The 24,109-nt window shown below is 34.9% G+C and overlaps 1 protein-coding gene across 1 annotated transcript in view; it reads right to left on the bottom strand.

Moving 5' to 3' along the window:
- The window catches only part of LOC134792093 (lachesin-like), a 38,362-nt gene extending 25,855 nt beyond the window's left edge, over positions 1–12,507 (bottom strand). Inside the window, exons 1-2 of the mRNA XM_063763278.1 lie at positions 12,408–12,507; positions 933–1,030 (exon numbers count right to left, since the gene is read on the bottom strand). Of these exons, the coding sequence (XP_063619348.1) occupies positions 933–1,030; positions 12,408–12,501 (192 nt within the window). The 5' untranslated portion in view covers positions 12,502–12,507. The remainder of the gene's footprint in view (positions 1–932; positions 1,031–12,407) is intronic.
- Between the last annotated feature and the right edge of the window lie 11,602 nt (positions 12,508–24,109).

Raw genomic sequence — 24,109 nt, 5'->3', positions numbered from 1 at the left:
TTAAACAAGTCAAAATAAGTAAGAAAACATGCTCGAGAAGCAAATACTGCGACGACAAATCAGATTTATCTTTTTAAACGGCTTTTTCTGGGTTAAATAACAATGATGTAACAGGTAACACACGCGAACAAATATATTATTATTTATGTATCAATATTTTAATGGTGTTTTTTCTGAAGCTAAATCTGAGAAATAAAGAGTATTCCATTTTGTATACTTTGTAACAAACAAAAAGTGCCATAATAATTTAAGTTGACAACTGATTCGGAATTTAGTACTGCTACAGATATTACCTATATTAAGAAAACAGAAAAAAAAATGTGATTTTATTTTATACCTCTTTATTCCTTTATTCTTTCGATCCGGAGGTCGCGGATTCAAATCCGGGCTCGTACCAATCACTTTTTCGGAATTTATGTACGAAATATCATTTGATAATTACCACTAGCTTTTCGGTGAAGGAAAACATCGTGAGGAAACCTGCATACATCTGCGAAGAAATTCAAAGGCGTATGTGAAGTCCCCAATCCGCATTGGGCTAGCGTGGGGACTATAGCCCTAGCCCTCTCGCGCATGAGAGGAGGCCTGTGCCCAGCAGTGGGACGTATATAAGCTGAAATTATTATTTATTCTTTTTAATACCTTATATAATTGGCGAGATCAAAGCCACGACTCCGCTGGCTTGATCACCTGGAGAGGATGGGGGAGGAACGTTCTGTGAGAAGAGCGTATGTGGGGCACCCGGCCGGAAAACGTCCGTCTGGGCGTTCCAGATACCGCTGGAGTGACGAAGCCCAAAAAGACCTGTCCGCCCTCGGAATACCCAACTGGCGCGAAGTGGCGCAGAATAGGGCACAGTGGCGCTCTCTTGTGTCAGAGGCCAAGATCCTCTTTGGGTCACTGAGCCAGTGATGTATGTATGTATGTAATACCTTATAAGTTGAAAGGTTGTGCACGGAGCAGGCGAGTATCGCCTCACGGCCCAGCGGCGCCGTAACGTTCGTGATGGGCCCGGTAAATCCCGGTTCGTCTGAAACAACCACAATTAATAAATCATAAGAATTTTCAAAAAGTACAAGAATTATTCTATTCTTAGTCCTAAACGACATAAATGTCAGACGTGTTCGATTATTTAGTATGTAAATATGTAAATTATATCTTGGGAGTTCAACAAACAAACTTGTTCGTAGCGTGGGCTATCCTAAGGCGAAGCTCTACCACTATGATTCGAGGAGCTGCGCAAGACCTGATGTCAGACTTCATGCGCGACCGGACGCAGTACGTAACTGGTCAAAGAGGTAGTCTGAACTCACATGGGCTCTCGACCGCCATCGGCGTCCCCCAGGGATCGTCGCTGTCAAATGTGGCTTTCTCGGTCCTTCTCAATGCCCCTCCCATGGCCCATGCCCATGGCGGTAAGTGAGGGCGAGGTATACATGTATGCAGACGACGTTGCGGATATCGTAACCGCTCCAACCATTGACCAACTGGAGGCGAAGTTAAACACGGTTGCCGGGCAATTATCGAACTGGTTTGAACATATCAATTAATTACGAAGTCTGGTAATTTGACTTATTGAATAAGGTTTGCGGCTGTGGAGTGTTTATTTGAATTGGTTAGACCTGTACCCCAAAAGCATAAAATTGTTGTAGTAATTCACCGAATCGCATTTCACCTCGATCTCATATTAAATTTTCGCATTGTGTCTCAATAGTTTTTTTTTCTAGTGGCTATAAGTTTTAGTAGCATTTCACCTCGATCGTGCATTTAAATATCGCGTTGTGACTATATCGTTTATGATTTTTGTCGTTATTAGTTTTAGTCGCATTTCACCTCGATCGTGCATTTAACTTTCGCGTTATGACTCAGTCGTTTATTACTTTAGTCGCATTTCACCTCGATCGTGTATTGTATTGGCGACGTGATTCAACGCAACAGTATGAAGATTGAATAGATTGATGATTCTGTAGACTTGGGTGTAATTCTTAATTTCGGATACAGTCCCAAACAAACGTCGATCGCGGCGAAATGCGTCTACGGTAAAATAATCCAGTAACTTTGTCGAATTTTATAACCTGGCTCTTTTGCGGCAAATCCGGTAGTTCTGATTTTTTGCAGACTTGTCTATGATGTTGGCCCAATGAATAATCCAAGTTTGTGACTTCGAGCGCCGAACGCAACATTGTCAACCCTTTTGGGGGGGGGGGGGTACGATCTTGTGGCTACCGGGCCAAATCAGCTTTGATTGACCTTAGAAACAATTGTGCCAACTGGCATCGCCTGGACAAAAGTGTACACTCACTGCACTTATCTTCTCCTACGAATATAAGTTCGAAAACATTATACATTTTGAAAGGCTTTATCTCGGAAAATATTAGATGTACAGAGACAATTCTAGTGTCTTATTGTTGCAAATTTAGTCTACTTTAAAAACTCCCTAGGAAGTTACTATCAAAAACTAGTACTTTAGGGTTATAATGCCCAAATCTAAAAAAAATTGCGGTTTATTCGATTTTTGACAAAGTTGCGTTCGGCGCTCGAGGTCACAAACTTGGATTATTCATTGGGCCAACATCATAAACAAGTCTGCAAAAAATCAGAACTACCGGATTTGACGCAAACGCAAAATGTATAATTTTACTGTATTAAAATACTACACAAAGAATTTAATACTACATTTAATTATACTAATTTCAAAAGCTACCCGAAAAAGTCGATCACGGCGAAATGCGTCTACGGTAACATACTACACAAAAAAAATTATACTACAATTTAATTATACTAATGTCAAAAGCTACGCGAAAAAGTGCGTCAAGTAAAAAAATCTAGTGATATCTTTTTCATTCAAGGTGAAATGCGATTCGGTGAATTACTACAACAATTTTATGCTTTTGGGGTACAGGTCTAACAAATCTTTATTTGCGTGTAGAGTAGACGGAAGCGTGGTGTACTTAGTTGTAATAAACATGTTTATCAGGCACATATATGCCAGGAACCATTTTCAGTGTTGGTTGATGTACGGGATTTTAATTAAATTATAATTTATTATTTTAACTGTGTATGACTGTATGTAAATTAAATGTATTGAGTAATACTAATGAATGAAACTAAGCGTTAATTATAACGTAACCAATGGGTGATAACATTTCCCCTTCCCAGAACACGAACTGAACAAAGACTGCCAATGCCATTACAACTACTGGCTGCATTACTGTTACTGCAATGCGATTATTACATGGCTAACAGGTCGGTAATAAATTTATCAAGAATCCTGACACCTAAAGCCGCGTTATTCCATTCAATTATGAACGATGGATTTTATTTAAATCATTTTTCAATCTGTTACGTAGTCATATTTAATCGCCAGGATTTATATTGACAGTACAAATATTATTAATTATTGAAGTGTATCTGGATGGATGTTCGAATTAATATTCAGGGCAGCTTTACGTACAAATAAATACTATTTTAAGCCTGTTTAACGCTACTTAGAAGGTATTTTTTTTATTGAACGTCTGACCGAATTTTTCAGTCATCTTTTTGCATTTATTTCGAGAACTATTATTTCTGCTCCATACGGCACGACCGCATGTCTAAAGTAAGTCGAACAAATGAGATTATATATTATAATATTACAAATACCTACACTATTGAATTGGACAAAGAGCGTTACATTACCTTCAATGTTCATTTGGGACGATTTTTTTTTAATTAAGCCGAGGACTTGTGTTGAACTTGACATGAATATAAATTAATTTGAATAAAATTATACACTTTAGGGTATCCTACTTCAATCAATCAATATCGTCCGTCCAAGTTGTTGGCTTAAACACTAATTTTAGCGGAAGTATCTAGACTTTCTAAAGTTTCTAAACGACGCAATTTGAGTAACTTTCTCAAAACCAATTAACTTTATTCAAACTTAATTAAATAATGTTGTTATTCGTTATTAAACAATTACCGATCAAGGTTCAACAAAATCATATCCTGTCCTGTCATGGTGGACATTTTGCATGATGCTGCTCAAAGAAGTTTAAATTGTTTTCCATCCATATAGCCTACGGTAATCTAAGAAATTGAAAAATGTCTTTCCAATTCTCTTATTTTTGTGTTTGTTAAAAGCAGTATCAGTTTCAACAACAACAAACTAATTACTGATAAGGAAAACAAACGAATTGGATACAACCTAAGAATTGGAATTTCACAGATTTTTAATGAACACGCTATATTATTTACTCGTATTCTCTTACTACTATCTCACTCGCAACTACATACAAATCGACCTACATAGGCCCACAATGAGCTATATAAGGCATGCGTAAGGGGTATTACATTGTTGTTACATACATATTTTAGGTTACCTTAATGCTGTAGTAACAAAGTAGTTAATTACATGACAGAGCAGACGTGTGAAGCGGTCGTATTGTAGTTAATCTTTAGAAGATTTAATCAAACCTCGAGCGATTAAGCGCCACACCAAGGAAGTCAATTATCTGAAGGGTATCGTATATCCAACCAACATACTGCAACACAAGAAGAGTATTGCTTTGTGTATATGATACGTCTTAATTAATTCGGTTACCACTCAAATTACAAGTTATATCAGTGTAAATGTGAGCCTATAATAGGTATATGTGCTATTGCTTCATCCATATAATATGATAATTAAATAAACTTATTCTTAGTTGCATAATAATGGAAAAACTGGCCATGTAGCTAACATGTCAATCACTTAAGGTCTCTGCCCACTACACCGTATCATACCATGACCGTGCTGTGAACGTATCAGGCACGGAATGTAACGAGATACTGACACTATGCCCACTACACCGTGTCCACATTGTTTCATATCCGTACATAACGGGTTTAGTGCCCTTAGTAACCGCGTATCATCCCCATAGCATCCGCGTATAATCCCCGTAGCATCCGCGTTTCTTCCCCTTAGTACCCGCGTTTTATTCGCGAGAGCAAGACTCGTTAGAAAGAGCGATCGAATAGTTATCAGACTGGCAAGTGCGAGCCAGAAATATGGCAACGCGTTTATAACGGGCTTAGAATGGTCACCATAAGCGGTTATATCCCGTATGCTCACCATTTCGCCGCCAGCACGCACCGTTCTGGCAACGTTGCGTGCCATGCACGGAGCGTTTCGGCACCGGCGAAATATCCTCGCCGACAATTTTTGACGGTCCGTGTGTAACATGTCAGAGGCTCCCTTCCATGTTAACATTATATGTGAACATAGTATTGTTCTATTTTTAAGTCGGTTAAATTTCCAATATTGTGTCCCACGGTAATTTAAGTATTTATATTTCTTCTCATATCTCAAGTGGGCCATTTCGTCTGAAATTCTAGATATAGTTTTGGAGAGCCAGGTGATTAATAGTAAACCAATATATTAAGATACTTATTCATAAAATAATTTGAACTTTATTTCAATGTCATAAAGCTTTTATAGTATAAAAATTCTGTTAAAAATCAGTTTGGTTTCTTAAGTTCAAGTGGCATCGACTTGTATTTCACACGTCGTCGTAAAATGGATGAATAATGTTTGTTTTGGTTAAAATATTCTATGCCAAATTGAACCATATTATAAAGAAATAACAAAGGGCGGGGCTCTACATTATGTGTCATATAGAAAAACAAAGGCGGTTAGAATAAAAAACTGTAGTGTCAATCCCATAGGCGTAAAAAAATAGTTTAAACCACACCCTAAAGTAGGTCAATTTGGACCTTATTTTAATTAGGGAATAAGGTGTAATTAGTGAAAGGATTGTACGAAATTATGAAATTCAGTATTGGTTATGGGAAATACCAATCAGGTACAAGGAAGTGGGCATAGTGGGGAATTTCAGGATGATGGTAGGGGACCATAAAAACCCTTGGAGATCATTCTTCGTGGCCTTCCGCAAACCGTCGGACGTCGGTTCTCTAGCTAGGTCTATCTAGGTTACCTATATTGTGTCCTAGTCTGGACTTTGCTAGTTTCTCATGATGCTGGTAGAGTTTGGATTGGAGCATAATGTAGTGTAATTTGTTGTGGGGTTTTACTTGAATAATTTTAGAGAAGTACATTTAAATTGTGTTAATTTTAGTGGGTTTAATTCTTTTTGTGTTCTTTATTGATTTGTGGTTCAGACAAGTGCTAGTATTTAATATTGTACTAGTAAAGTTTAAATTATAAATCAATAGACTTATTAGTATTGTAAAGTTAATTTTGTTCATAGTGGATTTAATAATATAGTGAATTTTAATTGATTTGTCCTTAGACAAGCGCTAGTGTGTTATAATATACTAAGTGAAGTCTAAGTTATAAATCAATAGAGTCTTAAAGATTGTAAAGTCTTGAGTTGTTTCCAGTGAAAATTAATTAGTTTGTGTTTTAATTGTGTTTAATATGTGTAGTGTTTTGGCCTGGTTTATTTTAGTGATATTAAGCACTGAAATGAACTTGGTTGGAATACTCTATATATTAATTTTAATTTAGTTTAGTGAGTTGTTTCGTTCATACTTATGGGATAGAGAGAACTAGTTCCGATCCAACATAGTGTTGGGGGGTTAGTAAGTTGGACGGGTAACCTCACGGTGTCAACTATAGTCCAAATTACTAACTTGCGGTGTTTTTGATAAAACCCAGGTGGGGACCTGGCAGTTCCTGCTTTTATTAAGACAGGGTTACCCCTTAGGATCTGGAAGATTTGGGTTGTCAACTAGACCTCTTAAAGAAGCCAGATTCTAGTCCAATTATCCCGTATCTATATACTTATATATTCACTTTTATATTACCCCTTTCCGGCCTTACTTCTGCTGTCCCAATACACTGTGTGGAAGTATGGCTAGCACACGGAGAAATAGGATTTTTAGGTCTAAAACAAGGTGTCTCCACTCGTCTTAGTTAGCTATAGCATAGAAATTACTCATTGCACATCGAGTAATTACGCGAGTAAATTAAATGTGCATCCCGGGATGCTAGTTTTCAAATATATCGGTAGAATAGTTGGATAGATTAGCTGTTAAGGTTAGGGTTTTTATTTATCAGGTCTAGGGCTTTTGTAGGATTGATCTAGATTTATAATTTTAATATATCAAAGCCATTAGATATTTACAGTAGGTAGCTAGGTTCCTTTTCGATACATTTATGGCTATTTTATTGAATTTGTTGTTCATTATTATGGGTTTATGGGTTAACTTCAGTTTAGCGTTAGCTAGGATGTAGTGTGGGGTTAGGGATTGTTAGGATTTTATTACATATATTTATTTATGACTTATTGACAAACTTGACATATTGACTTATGACATGACTGTATATATTTTGGCCTTTGCAACGCTACTGGTAGAAATATATTGTGGGAAAAACTAAAGTAAATAACCACAATATAATGTAGTATTGTAGAATCAATTTGCTTATAAAAGAAATATTTGTTTTGCCTGTCCCTTAGCAGTTTGTATGACGATTACATTCTGTTTTCTACAGATTATCTGTGATTTTCACACTTGACCTTTAAAAATATAAGGTCATATATTATCATAAAACCTTATTTCAGTGAGTGATTTATCCGGGCTCAGATCAAGGCTGATGCACGATCGTAGATTATTTTGGTCCGAAAGTGTGATTCAAAATGACTACAATTAAAGTTTGGATAATATCATTTCATTGAATATTAAAATACGTATACTACAAAATTACAGTATTCTGGAGAATTGGAGTGGATCAAATACAGCTGCTCTACTACCAGTATTTTGTTATGTTAAATTGTCCCTTTGATTTCCTCTCATTTATGACGAAAAATGTCACAAATAATGACATGGTCGAATGATGGTGATGGCCAGTCATTATTAAAAGATGTCCCTTCTGGACCACAATATAGTTCCTTCAGAACTGGGGCGGGGATTCTGACCTGCAACTGGATGATGATCACGGGTGTCGCGGAGGCGGGGCGATATCTATACCCCAAAAACAAAATATTGTGACATTTATTAGTATTTGTATTTTGACCAACTGACTATTACATTTGACAGACTTTACTTACTATGACATACTTTACTGACAATTTAACTATGACATTCTACAGACTTACTTGATTATGACATACTTACTATTGACTTATTGATTACATCTTATTACAGACTTAATCTGATTAAGTCAAACATTACTATAACCTGCAATGATATTTCTTAATACTCTGACATAATTCACGGTTTAATAATTATCTGACATTATTATTATGCGAAAAGGATTTCGGTTACTATTAGCGGTTACGACGAAGGGTCCTACATAAACACTAAACGATCATTTGGCCAATTTACTGATCCAATTCAAGATATTAACTTATTTAATTAGAATTTAGTTAGGTTATTTGCATTATTTTATGATAACTAGTAAAGGTAATTACGGATTGCGGTATTTTAAAGGGTTTTTAGGATTTTAGATTTTCTTATTAGAATTTTTAGTATTTTAGGTAGGTCCAGGTTTAGCTAAGTAGGGGTAAATTAGGGTTAGTTGAGGAGAGAGGTGGGAGATGTTACACGTGCATGGCACGCGACGGGTATGGTCGGTGACGGAACGGGCTAGTGGGCATAGTCTCATACTTTTTAATACAAAGAATATTTTTTTGCCTGACACGTTCCTACTACGGTCATGGTACATATATGATACGGTGTAGTCGGTGTACCTTTATAAGCCGACCACTGACTAACAGTCCGCCGGACGATATCGGCCGGTCAGTTGTTCGGAAATGTCAAATTTTTGTTCTAACTGACAGGCCGAAATCGTCCGGCGGACTGTTAATCAGTGGGCCCCTTAAACGCTCCGTAGCGATCGAAACGCAACTGTCACTGTCGCACTAATATGTAAAAGTGATAGAGAGACACAAAGCGTTTCGTTGTCGTAACGATAGCGTTTGTCACCTTGGCAAGGCCGGCTGGTCATCAGCTTTATGACTATAAGTTGGCTCAATGATAGTAGTTTACTCAAAAAGGACACTATAATATATTTTGCGACCAGTTGCTACTTACAACACAAAATTAACTTTTTGTGTTGTTAACTCTACATTAATTCTCAAAATAAATTGTTTCCAAGCGATGAGACTAGATGCCCATTGCAGTTCACCCAAGAGAGCGGCCCATACACAGTCGGATTGTAACTTTTTGGTCTAAGTAAAACGCCTTCGTTAAATAAGTGTAATAAAAATCAACCAACGAGTAGATAAATCAGGTTCGTTTTATTGTGAATCTGACTTATTGGTTTACGTGTTTTCCTCAAGTTTGCTAAATATCGTCTATACCTAGAAATATACAGGCTGTAATAGTTAAGTGTTTATACCGATGTCAAAAAAATAAACTGACATGAAAAAAAATATATATATTTATTGGTTTTTGTAAAAGTATTGTTTTACACTATAGGTTAGGATCTTCTTTTAAGCAACTAATTTTTTTTTAATAAAATTAGAAATAGGTACATATAATACATTTAGTATTTTTTTATAAACGCAACAACAACCATATTTAAAATGAATCAAGGAAATAAAAATACATATATGAAGAGAGTTGGTTGGTAGTGGTGAGTTAGGGCTAGGGCTGCGGTACGGCTGCCCCGTCGTCAAAGCCTAGGAATTTTTTGGTGGATTTAAATCTGTGCCGTGTAAATACATTTTAGTATTTATACGTACTTAATAGAAAAATAATCTACACGGTCAAAATGCGACCAAGGAAGGCCATTATTCGACCACTAGCGAATAATTGTTAAATACACTCAAATAAGCATGTTCTGTCAAATTAATTCGGGAACACGCGACTATTTCGTGTGTAACGACGAAACCAGGTCAAAACGGTTAATGAGCTTAAAAAATAATTACGAACTTTTGCGTAATACACACCACGCTCCTACGGCGTGTTAAGTTCTTGGAGTGAAAAGCGTTGAGTATCGATTTCAACTCAATTAAGCAAACATTAAACTTATAGTTGCCTTTTTACGGGAAATGGGTCTGTGTTTAACCTTAATCTTGGTAAATGGCGAGTGTAGAAACCCTTAAGGTTTCAGCACGAAGCTTGTTATAGAAATTTATTTTAGGTTCAGAATATACCTAACGATAAAATAATAATGTAAGTTGTTGCATAAAAAATACCGGAAAGATTTGTTATGAGTAATTATTTATTTTTTCTATGTATTCATTAAAAATGATGGTGATGAAAGTACTTACCTATTTCTTAAATCATCAATTTAAGTAGTTCATAAATATACTACTTTCTAAAATCATTATATACCTAAATATGTCAAACATCTGAGCGATCTGAAATTAACGTTTTCCTAAATGGTCAAATTAGGAATCGCCTTATCTGTGCAAATCGATTGAAAACGAGCAATAAATATATCAAGAAAGCCTTATCCTAATCCTTAATAGCTTATTTTATAATATTAAATGCCAAATACTTTGTATAAAAAGGCATATCTGCAATGGTTTGCCGTGCAAAGAAGCACCTTTTATAAACGACAGTATAATGGGGCGTTAGATAAAATCTAGGTTCATTGCCTTCCGGCGCGTAGTTAGTATAATTATACCTATTATAATATTTTCCTACATGCCTAAAAACGTATAAAATCATAACAAGAAAGCCTCCCTAATCTCTAATAGCTTATTCTAAATGCAAAATACTTTCAATAAAAACGGTCTCATATCCCCCCTAAGCAGCGTAGCGGTATCAGCACGATTTTCTAAAAGACAGTATAATGCGGTGTTGTTAAAACTAGGCTCATTGCCTTCCGGCGCGGTGATAGACGTTGCCGCGCGCCCCGCGACCGGCACACTAATTGACTTGCACGTCAACCCATCATATTACGGTTAGGGGAAAAGATTTGCGGTTCATTTAGAAACCAAGCCTTCGGAAGTAGGGGTACGTAATTTGTGAATGTGATTCGAAATTAAATCAGGAAGTAATTTTGAATTTTGATTAAAACAATAACTTAGAAATATAAAAAATTGCAAATGAATGATGTAATCCCAATTGTTATACATACTTTTATAACAGATTCACGTTTACTTTTGGGTCTGCTAAGTAACATAATTATGGGTATTCCCGAGTGTGGCATTTAGAATGAGTACTATTTTACTAACAACTCAACACTTACAACACTAGGAATATTCCTTCCAAAACGACTATTAGATATGATTAAAATTAAACATGACTGTTGTTAATCATGACTATATTTTCAATTACCGATAAAACACTAGGTATAGAACAAGTCACGTTTAAAATCTTAAAGGCCGGCAGCGCACTTACTATGGTGTTGCGGGTGTAATAGGGGCATATTAACATTAGTTACTCTAACATATAAATCCAAATATGATGAAAATTTAATTGAATGTGCACGTTTGTAAACAAAGCGGCACGCGCCCGTAACGGCTTTATTTGTCAACAATATGAACAAATTCGAGCTCGAAATCAGCGTAGAGCGTACAATATATTTTCAACATAGCTGTTTTCCATCAGTACCAGTTTTGATTGTGGACAAATCCGCTTGCCGACTTATTGGATTGGAATTTCATAATGTAAACATTTTTGTTTACTTGGAAAATGATTTTATATTTAGGTACATGACATTCCAATAGATATTATGCGTACCTACATTCAAATACACATAACTACGTGCGTTTATAATATTTTTCAAACTCGATGAGTAGGATGACACCGGTCATCTCCATATAATTTATAACCTAAAAACGCCAAATCTCGCAAAATGGTATCGAAATGACAGATGTCATCCTACCCTTCGACTTTTAAAAACATTATATGTAATAAATTTAACGACAAACTAAAAACAAACAAATAGGTAGTAGCCTTTAGCCGAAATAATATAGTAAACTGTATTTTTTTTATATTCTGGCATGTTACAATATTTAGGTACAGTCGGCGTCAAAGATATGTTTACACTTTTTGCCTTATTTCAAAGGAGTAAGGTGCAACAATGTAAACATATCTTTGACGTCGACTCGTACATATGATTGAGAAGGCAGGCCACTTGAATAAAAAGGAAGTTTAATTCGTATGAAGTATAACATTTATAACATAACACGGTAATCTCATCAAATGTACGCCTGTGAAAGTCTGTTTACATTTTTATACAGGATACGGGATTAGGTTGTTTTTCCCCCGACGTAAGCCTGTGAGGTACATTTCTGCGCAATTGTTAGTCATTTATCAAGAAAATCAATGTGACTTTAAGAACATATTTAATCGTGTTTGTCGTTCAACAGCATATTTTTAAAATAAACGAATATATCTTGACGTAATATAATTTGTGCCGGTTTGGCATAAAAGTTGTTGGAGGGGTTGGTGCAAATTATATTTCATCAATCAACATGTAGGAACTATCTATATATTTATTTACTAGATGTAATAAAGAGACTTACGTGTTGTGGCATCTGTACTTCCGGCAAACAACCAATCCAGCACTAGCAACGCCAACAGAAGTTTCCCACTCTTCAACAACGTGAACTGACTCATTGTCTTGTTTTGATTATGATTATTTTAAATGATCAACCATTTGAAACATAAGTTTGGTTAACATAAACCAAATGAAACTCAAAAAATACAAGTTATAACGTAATACTTTATTAACAAGTCCGTGCCTGTAAACTGAAAAAATCTCTATCAATTCTCATACATAAAAAATATTTCTTTACAAAACCAAGGAATCACGTAACCATAACATTTTATCGTTAAAAATAAACTAAACCATAAAACACACGTTAAACGCTCTTTTCGGTTGCATTCGACACACGCAAAGAAGTGATTAAAGGGGTGGTCAACTCTGGAACTAAAGAATATTTTTCGGAAAACTCGTGAAAAGTTTTGGTGCCGACTTTTGACGTGCGGCTGTATCGCGCCCGGCGCCGCCGAGGTCCCGAAGATAACTGGTGCAAGCAGTTTGCACCCGCTTGCCGTAAGCGCCACCCCCTTGGCTAGCGCCTTCTCTTTCACTTCCAACGAACACGCGTAGGTTTCATAAACCAACCCTCAAAATAAAGCCTTGTTAATACGATATTTTCCACTTTAATTCTGCGCTTTAAATCGTCTAGACGGAAAAGCCAGCAATGTCAGTGGCTTGAACTAGGGTATGTTTTTCTTAATTTCAAATTCTGGAATTTTAAGTGAGTCTAACCACTCCCTCGTGCACAATACAAAGATCCGTCTACGGTGATAGGCTAAGCAAAAATCCAAATTGAATGATGTATTTTTCCGTTATATACAAAATAATTTTGTTCTCTGGTAATTTGAATAATCAGGATTTTTTTAAAGGGTTTCTCGTGGCTAGTTGTAGTTGTAATTGATACTTTATTGTGTACCGTAAAATGGGGTGAGTAGGGTCAAAACTGAAATTCCAACTTCGATAACATTTTATTTTTAAATATGAAAACTGAATGGTGTATATAATTAGTTTTCCGGACGTTTGTATTTTAGTTTTTATTTTATTTATTTTGGGTAGTTCCATTTCATAACTTTGACGATAAAGAGGAAAACCCACCTCACCCCGTAGTGCCTCGTATTTGGGGTGAGAGGGGTTTTCATACAAAGGTGATTTTGGAAGATTGTTGGATCGATTTTTTTTTATTATGCGTATTACTATAGCTCCATTTTAAATTGGAATACATTATTTTTGTAGCTGTAGCCTTAAAATCCCTTCTCACCCCCCTCTCAACCCTTCTCTCTCCATTCATAACCCAACTCTCCCCGCGAAACCTACTCACACCGTTTTACGGTACAATACTTCCTAATGGACGCAAAATGATATTTGGTGGCTAACACCGTAACCACGACACCAGGAAACCTTACGATGGCTTCAACGCTGAGCATTGATTTCATCAGTCTTCAATAACAGATTTAAAAATTATGTATAAAATATGTATGTTTAACACTGATTGGTTGTACCTATGTATCTAATGACGGCATTTTGTACTCTTACTTACTAATTACTACATTTTATTCAAAAAAGAACCCTGATACGTAGTATGTACCTACATAATCTAGAGCCAGGTTTGCTTGCAGGACGAGTACAAACATACAGATTGAGTTCTGTAACATAAAAAAACGGTAATTTTTTAAGTAGATTAGTCACTACATTCAGTAATATGTATACATTTGTTTCGTTTAAATTAATTCAAAGTCAAAGTCAATTTCATCACCATCACTTTAACCAGTGTTGGCCGAAAGTTAATGCGAATTGAAAATGTTGGTTATGTTGGCCATGGCCAACATTTTCAATTCGCATTAACTTTCGGTCAACACTTACTTTAACAAATGTCCACCCGAAAACAAAAAAAAGAAGAGTTTTCTAGAAAATGTGTGGGACATTTAATTATCCTTCGAAATCTTAGTCACGTAAATAAGTATTTAATTTTATGTCTAAACAAATATTAATTTATTTCGAACTACTATCATTTTTTTTCTACCTATCAGTCAAATGCTTCGAACAAAGAAATTTCGGCAGTCTTTTTAACCGATCGTCCAAATAACCTACTATGCGATGCGGTTTTCAATAATTTCTACCCATAATAAATTATGATGTTATTACCTATATTAAAGTGCTAGTTATACAGTTTAAATTGCGTCACAGACTGAAAAAAAATTCGCAACCACCTTCAAGTTCCTAGTAAAACTCCTTTCCTAGTAGCTATTTATCTATAACTATCGATTCTGAAAACGTGCTTATAATTTATTTGCTTGCAGGAAAGTATATCCGTCTGGTTGGCGCCGGCCAATGGACTTCCAAGAATCGCTGCGGCGTTTCCTTGCAACTCCCCGACGACTTCAAGGCTATTAATATTGATACTTACGTCATTGAAGCCTCCAGTTTCAGTGCCATCGAAGATTGCCTCCAATTAGGTAATGTCTCGCCGACTTTAAAAATATTTTCCGTGGCAGAGAGCAGAGTTCCGGCAGTTTAAGAGTTTTAGTAACTAGGTACTTTAAGGACATTCAAAGGCATTGAAATACGCGGTATAACTAAAAAGCTGAAGAAAGTAACCTCCTTGAGTGTCATAATCCCGATAGTTATATTTTTATTTTGAAGGTAGTTATAAAGTAGTTAATAGAGTCGGTGCGGAAAGAGAAGAGTCATAGAACGTATTAATTAAGGAACCCTACTCTTGAGGACTTTTAGTGTGTTTATCTGGACACCACTAGGTATTACTCTACCAATTTTCAAAACTACACGAATTATTTGCGCTGATTTTATTTTTATTTTATTGAGCTACGTTCCCATATTATATTCCACGACTCTTCTCTTTCCGCACAGACTCTAATTCAAAACGAAGTAGGTAACAAAATTAAAACGGCATCCATATTTTTCCCTTCTTTTATGCAGAAATAAGTAAGTAAATTTTAACTTTTATATAATTATGGTATGGTATTAAAGTAGACTCTTTAAGGGATAGGTCTGAGGCATTGTATTAACTAAAACGGCATAAGAGACAGCGCAACGCGTCACGCGATCGTGACTAGTGCATTTTGAGTATTTTTACAAACAAACAACGTATACGTAACGTAACAACGTAATTATTTTATTTTCTTGTTATGGCATTTTTTGAGGTTTTCAGCGATAATGGCAAAAAGGGAACGCTTATAATATTTAGTTTCGCCATGTCCGTCCGTCCGTCTGTCCGTATATCACAGCCATATTTATTATTCGAAAACTGTAAGCTATATATTAATTAAATTTGGAAAATAGGTGTATTTTGTGAGCCACTACTTAGTTTAGAATTAAAAAGAAAGTGTTTTTAGGAGGTTAATAAATATATATTATTTCAGGAAAAATCAGCCTGTGGCATATCATTCTATAGGTCTTTAAAAACAATGTTTTTCGATACATATGAAAATAAATGCTTCAAAAGTCCAACAAAATTAGTGAATGATTGTTATGAACGTGATCAGTTGAGCCATTACTGTTTTTTCCCAAAAAACTTCTCTTTTTATAGGAAATATGACACAGAAGTAATATTTTACGCAGACATTAACAAAACCAGTAACTATGTTAACCACGCAGATAATCAAATTTAGTAGCGCGTTCAGGCCAGGGACCGTTACCGGTATTCTGACTACAGGTTATTATTGAGGTATAACCGGTGTAATTTGAATTTGGGTATTTATATCACTTAAGCTCCGAATAGAGGTATTCGAATACCGGTATTCAATAGTGTTATCGGTTTAGCCAATTGACAACAAATACCACTATTTGATAGTTTACTCCTAAAGCTATTACCGGTAATAAGTAAGTGCCAATACCGGTTGTAGTAGTACCACGATTCGTTCCTTCGCTACTCGTCAAGGACGTTGTCCGGCCCGCTTGTAAAGTTGTAAATACTTAAGATCCGGATCTTAGAATGCCCGTTTTCATGTTGGCTGGTAAAATTAGCTGTTAGGTGATGATTTTCAATGATAAATATTTAATAGCGTTCATTTGATTCATTTAATTGTTTTTTTTTTGTTGATTTAATTGTATTTTATTACGTATGTAGTTTATAATCTCAAATATATGAGCGCCGATTAGACGTGCGCGCCGCCGCCATAAGGAGTCCGCGCGCCGCCGCCGCCGCCGGTAGATTAAAATGCGCGCCGAATATTTTTTATAAGACAGTATTAAGTATGCAGCGTTAAAATATGTAATAGGTTATAGTCCGATAAGAAATAGTTGAAATAGGCGCCACTTCCTACGTAACTCTCACATTTTTGACGTAAAATACTTACTTAAACATGGCAATAATTACGTACCTACTTACGGAAATTTTTTGGTCATATAATTTAATTTCTACTATTTTATGTCGCACCAACACCATACTAACTATTTATTATGTGGCAGTACGATTTACATAAAAATGTGTTGTATGTACCATGTACCTATGGGTAAAACACATTTACAAAGTATAATGTCCAGTGTTTTAACCGTTGTCGATTACAGGGCACTAGTGCCAAGTATGCGAAGAGTAAAATTATCACGTTTTCTGGTAGTTTTTATGAATATGAATATGAATTAAACAGAGGGATTTTAGGTGTATCAAAACCTTTTAAAAAGTCATTACTTGTCGTATTGCAACGTAATGAACCAAATAGATAAAAAAATATTATTACGGTTTTTTTTTTCCTGTGCGTTCATCAAGACATCAAGAGACAGACCCGATGTCATTTGAGAAATTTCTTACGAAAATATTGAAAAAATTGCATGCATTGTTGTATACCATTGCTCAGATGTTGCTGCATCCTACGATACCCCGCTAAGTTTGATTTAATGTTAATAAAATGACGCCAATGACTGGTAAAATTTTACCACCTACGAGCTATAAAGCTATTGGAAAAATATAAAAATAATAGGTTTTACTTTAGTTCATAACATAAGTTGACATTATCAGTAAGTGTATTTGTAATTAAAAATGCAATTATTCTATATTTATTAAAAAAAAAACATGAATTTGACAAAAAAAACCTTATGCATATAAAGTACTGTATACTAACTAGGCAACGTCCAAAATACTAGACGTCTTTTCATTATGCGGCGTATCTTTTTATTTACACCGACTGGCAACATCCAACATATTTGACATACCTATGTTTTTTTCGAAACTATTACAAATAGATTTTTTTCATGATTTTTCTACAATAAACAACCACATAATAAGATAATAACACCAAAAAAATGATACTAACACAGTTTTTTGAGATTTTTTTCCCTTGTCGATTTAAGGGTTAAGCATGGCTTTTCATTATACGTCTTAATATTGAAAAGTTGAAAAATTCCACGCCGCCGCCGTGGATTTTTTTCTGGCGCGCCGCCACCCAATTTTTTTCGACCGGTGCGCACGTCTAGCGCCGCCCAATAGGCATTTAGCCGGCGGCGGTTCGCCGGTCAAAATTGGTTGGCGGTGGCGGCGAATCGGCGGCGTAGCCTTGAAAACTTGGTTTATGCGAAGAGAATTCAAACCTTAATTCATTTAATTTCATTTCATTTAATTTATTTAATTATGGTAGGAAAAAAGTTTTTCATGGCATTAACTGTAGATAAGCAGCATAATGAACATCTCTTTATATTGTGAGGTTACTGTTAATTGAATCTATCACTAATTCACTACACTTTATAAAACAAAGTCCCCCGCCGCGTCTGTCTGTAACTATATGAATGTATGTTCACGATGAACTCAAATCAAAACCTAGTCAACTGATTTTCATGCGGATTTCAGCTATCAATAGAAAGATTTTTGAGGAAGCTTTAGTTTAGGTGTACAATTTGTTAAGGTTTTGTGTAATCCGTGCGAAGTCAGTGCGGGTAGCTATAGTCAAATATAATAGTTATTATATGTACGTATCGCCAGGAGAGGTGAATGATTACACACACTGCTCGCACAGACCACCTACTAATCGCAAAAATAGTATGAATGAATCAATGAGTGAATGTGACTTAAATGTACGATATTAAAAACCTATAAAAACCCCTTCAAGAAACTTTTTTGCAGTTGATATCAACTTGATATTGGTACGAAATACGGAACCCTAAAAAGAATATTAATTTCAAAAATGTCTCAAAAATTGTATTGAACAACTATTTACAACTAATATTGCTCAAAGGTTAACTGGAAGAGATCCCTTAAAGGCATAAGTTCGCCTTTGTACTAATGACGAATGTTATTTTTCCTGTTTTGTTTTGATTTTTGTACAATAAAGTGTTTTACTACTACTACTAATATATTAAAGCAGAAGGAGTTGAAAATAAAGTTCCAGTTAATCCTTGTTTAATATTCGCTGAAAGTTGTTGAGCATTAGACTTTTCTGAGTGAGCACTCTATGTATTTTTTTCTTTATGTGGTTAAATGCACGTAATGATTATTTTTAGATATAATTTTAATTTATATTTTTGTTCGGTAAATAAAACAAAAATATGATATGAAAAGTTTTCTTGATTTCTATTTAAAGTTAATTGTTTTTATATAAAGTACCATCTCTTAAAATATCGGTACCTAATTAGTTAGCGCGTTATATAAAAGCAATAAATTCCCGATCAAACTAATCTGCATAGCATTTGCAACGACAACGTGTGTAAATATCATCGTTAATGTCAAAGTTCTATGAAAATATGACGTTTATATTATAATAACACTCCCTCACTTTGTTCTGTTCAAATCGGTGCAAAGTTAGCTTAGACAGACTCTAGTATCTAACAAGGTCACGCCGATGCCACACCGATAGCGCAGAATTTTGGCGGCGGCGGCGGCGCGAAAATTTTGGCGGCGCGGCGCTCATATTTCATATGGAAATGTTTTCTGGGATTAATTATTTTCATTAATTCATTCATTAACCTCGTGCCTTGAAACGGTCGCAACGCTCAATTTTACAGATTTCGAACCACTTGCTACGCTCGTGGTTAAATCATGAAATCTTTCGCTTGTACAGCGATCAATATAAGCATGAGCAAAAAGAATAGATAGTAAGTTACATATGTCTTTGGCATGAGGACTTAACAACAACTTTAACCTCTTGTCGCAAAGTTTTTGGTTACTCTTTAATCAAGTGCAATGAATACCGGTATTAAATACGAAAACCATTACCGGTATACTGAATACCTGTTATTATTGAGGTATTAATGAATACCGGTATTTCATTATGTCAATTAGTGTACAAATAGCGATAAAGACAAAAACGGAATGACAGCAATACCTCTAATGCGAATATAGGTATAACATTTTAACCGGTATTCGTTTGACAGTTTTTATACAGGTATTTAATATAACCGGTTATACGGTCCCTGGACTTCAGGCTCAAGGATCATTTCGTTACTTGATCAGCACAATGGGGAATTGTTCGCTTTTGATGTATGCCCTTCAATAAAAAGGTTTCTCTTTGCACAACAATTTCATATTATTTATTTTAGTTTCTATTTTAAAATCAATTAACTATAAGAATTAAGGAATATCATGTTTTTTAATAAATTAGTAACATTTCTAGAGACTGAGCTGAAAGGATAGTGTCATCTAAGTGATCTACAATAATCGTAAAGCTGGATTAGGAAGTAAAACAAAATCATTAAAATGAAATATTTTCATATCAGTGACAATACAAAGTTATTAACATTATAAATTGACACATGTCATGTTATCAATAGGATCTACTTGCTAGGGTTGAAACACACAGTTTTTTGCTCTAATGTTTAACAAACTCTATCTCAAAAACGGTTAGAAATATTAACGTGATTAATAAGTGAAAAATAAAGCACGTGGCCTAAACAATTCCCCGTTTGCGTAAAATTCCCTCGTTCTTGCACCCGATATAATTAAAAATGAATGACATAATTGATTTGTTACTATGTATTTTTATCGTGGAGTAGGCTCATGATTAATAAACTTATTTACTGACATTGATGCTTCAAGTAGGATTTATAGTGGTTACTTGTGTGGCAATATGTGCAAAGAGTATTGATATTAATGCTAATACACAGTAGTATAATATTGAGTTATCTGTCATTGAACTCCAGTTGCAAAGACGCCTCCACATCAAAGAAACCATATAAAAGAAAAATGGCAAAAGTCATAACAAGTAATCCTCTTGTTAAGTAGGTGAGTTGTATACTTTACTCACTATAATAATATTATACTGGCGTCTAGTTAGCTAGCAAAACTGGTTTACTTTTCGTTAAACGTTTAAAAACCTCCGAACTTTAAAAGTTAGGAGTGAAACGTCAAAGTAAAACTTAATATCGACTTTTTAGGTCTCGTAGAAAAGTTACTCGGAATATTGGCTACCATTTTACGGGAAAAGGTAACAAACAAAGACGTGGCGAAAATGTGAGTTTGAGCATCGTTTTACAGGTGAAGTTTGAAGTTTGTTTACAAAGTATTACTAACAAAACGCCATTGTACAAATGTATGAAACACTGAAATTTAAAGAAACTATAGCAATAGTTAGTTAATTCAATTATTGTATTATGTATTATACAATAATTCAATATAATACGATACCTAATTGAATTAGTAACTATAATATTTAATTATTGGTGACGTACTTATGTCTTAGAGGAGGCTAAGAAGACACATTTTTCACCAACAACGGAAAACGATCCGTACCGATAGGACACTACCTGATTGAGTATTTTTTATGTAATACATGTGACGCTCCAACACGTATTATTGTCAGTAAAGGGTCTGTATTCTAGAGCAAGTGAAAGCATGCAACCAGTTAATTGGTTTAATTTCTATCCCTCAAATATACAACCCAAGTAGCACAGATAGCTCTATAACTACTCACTTTTAGTTCTATCTAACGCTCTGTGCGTATTAAGACACTTATAAGAGCACACTCGTGGTCCTACAGCTGTATAATAGATCTCAGTGATATTTATATAGCTTAGGGCTGATTAAAAGCTGCATTACGGCTCTGAAAACTACCATTAATACGCAAAGAGTGATATAAAGGTATATTTGCTACTACCCTATACAGCTTTAAGGGTTATCAAATGCTTTAACCGTTATAAGGTCTGTTTAGTGGATAAAATTACGCCATGTGCTGTATAAGGAGGTAATTGTGGACTTTTATTACGTTGACTTATTAAGGGAACACAAGTGAACTATTATGAAGCTAATAGACGTATAATGGAACACATGTGGCACATAATACAGCTTGTCGCTTAACATGTTTACCCCTAAGCAGCTTTTATTACACTGACTTTTAAGGGAGCACGAGTGAACTAATATGAAGCCAATAGACGTATAATGGAATACATGTGGCACATAATACAGCTTATCGCTGAACGTGTTTACCGCTAAGCAGCTTTTATTACGCTGACTTTTTAAGGAAGCACGAGTGAACTAATATGAAGCCAATAGACGTATAAATGGAACACATGGGGCGCATAATACAGCTTATAGCTGAACATGTTTACCGCTAAGCAGCTTTTATTATTCTGACTTTTTGAGGAAGCACGAATGAACTATTATGAAGCCAATAGACGTATAATGGCACACATGGGGCGCATAATACAGCTTATCGCTGAACATGTTTACCGCTAAAGCAGCTTTTATTTCGCTGACTTATTATAAGAGAGAACGAGTGAACTATTATGAAACCAATAGACGTATAATCGAACACATGTGGCGCATAATACGGCTTAGCGCTGAACATGTTTACCGCTAAGCAGCCTATTATACTGCCATTGGGACTGTCTGCATAGCGGCTGTTAAAACGTTCACAAGATGCCTTATAACTGTTTAGAGGTTCACTAGTGTATCGAAATAACGACTTGGACTTTATAGTGGTTCACTTAAGTATCTTTATCAGATATATAACAGTCGTATGCTGCATATAAGAATTTTAACGGTTCACGTTGCTTTTTAACATTGACCGCCATTTTATTGTATATAACCTATAAAATTGAAATTGCTTTTCCAACTTTTAAGGGTAACAATAAGGTTTTATGCCTGAGTTCTTAACTTAAATCATTAGTTTAGTACTTCCTATAACGTATTATTAACTTTTTATCTCATAATTCTGTCCAAACCACTGAAATAGTTTTTACACATAGCTTATTTATATCATTAATTTAAATAAATACTGATTATTTTCGTGGCGCACTGAAATTTTCTTAGATAATGTATATATATAATGTCAATAAACTTGCATTCCCAAACATCTTTCTCGCATTAATATATAAAACATAACATTTAACTAAACACTTTAACAAAATGACTTCTTCAATATAAATATTTTTGTTTTTGCTTCAATATAAATATGTTCACCTCTGCGTTCGTCGTCACTATACAAAATTTAATAGCTGATTTTTAAGGCAGAGGTGTAAAAGTATGTTATTAATTATCTTTTATTCAGCCCAACGTCAATCTTTCCCGGTATTAGGGCGCACATGTGACATATTAGCTGAATAAAGGGTAACTGGTGGTCTCTTACCCAGTCAATATACACCTCTTATAACTCCTGTTACCCCTTATAATTCCGTTAAATTGCTGCTACAACGCTCTTAAGTAGCTATGTGAACTTAAGGCTGCCTAATTTGTGCCCATTTAAGAGTTATAAAAGCTGAAAAGACGCTTATACAGCTCTTATGCAGCTTTTATATTCCAGCTTCAAGCGTATTCGTACGTCATTATGCGGCTGCTATACAGCTAATCTGTGCTACTTGGGAAGTGAGAATAAAATCTCAAGCTTGACAATTCCAATTTCAAAACGAACGAGTAAGGTTAAGAGGTAACAAAGAAGGTTTTGCCTGTAAGCTTACAAATTTCCTTTTTTGTCCTTTATATGAATTTATTTCTAAACGGAATCGGGTTTTAAGAAATAAATAATCGTTTGCGCTGGGATACTTTTTGCCTATAAAAGCCTAAAGGTTATAGTACGAGTAAATATAAACGAACCCGTTAAATAGATATTGCCTTCCTTTCCGGTATATAGATATTAATTTAGTTTTCCTTTTCTTAGAGATGTTACTGAAATTGCTATATTATCTCTATTATTTTATTTTATTTAATTATGCAATAAAGAGTACATATTATAGATATTACATATTGTAGAGTACATATTATATATTGTAGATATTAATAATTTATTGAAATATTGAGTTGAGTTGATTAGTGTCTAACTCAATTACATTCCATACCTACCTATTCTTAATTTCATACTATTCACTATATATGTAATGATAAGAGGAAGTGATTCTTCGTATGTAAATGAAAGGATTAAATGAACGTAAGCGTTTTACAAGCTTTCAGCTTTTAAAAAAGTTCAACAAATTAAATTCAGACATTTGGACAAATCACACCCACGTACATTGTGGGAAGATTTACTTAAAATGTTGCAAATAGAAACTAAATATACTTTTAACGTAAACCCTTATTTTGTTTAATGTACCTAAGTAACTAAATATTTACACACCTCGGTGATATATCGACGAAAGGCTGAATGAATAGACGAATTGTGGAGTCGTATTGAGATTTTTAAGTCATTATCATTTTTCAGTCATGATACTACATGTATTCATTTTCATAATTATTCAAACCGTAAAATTGACGTACACATCGTTTGATGTTGTCAGAATAAAATTAAAATATGGTATTCCAATTTTATTATT

This window comes from Cydia splendana, chromosome 7 (genome assembly GCF_910591565.1).
Source record: "Cydia splendana chromosome 7, ilCydSple1.2, whole genome shotgun sequence".
In the NCBI taxonomy this organism is placed as follows: domain Eukaryota; kingdom Metazoa; phylum Arthropoda; class Insecta; order Lepidoptera; family Tortricidae; genus Cydia; species Cydia splendana.
This window is presented reverse-complemented; position numbering and strand designations above follow the sequence as displayed.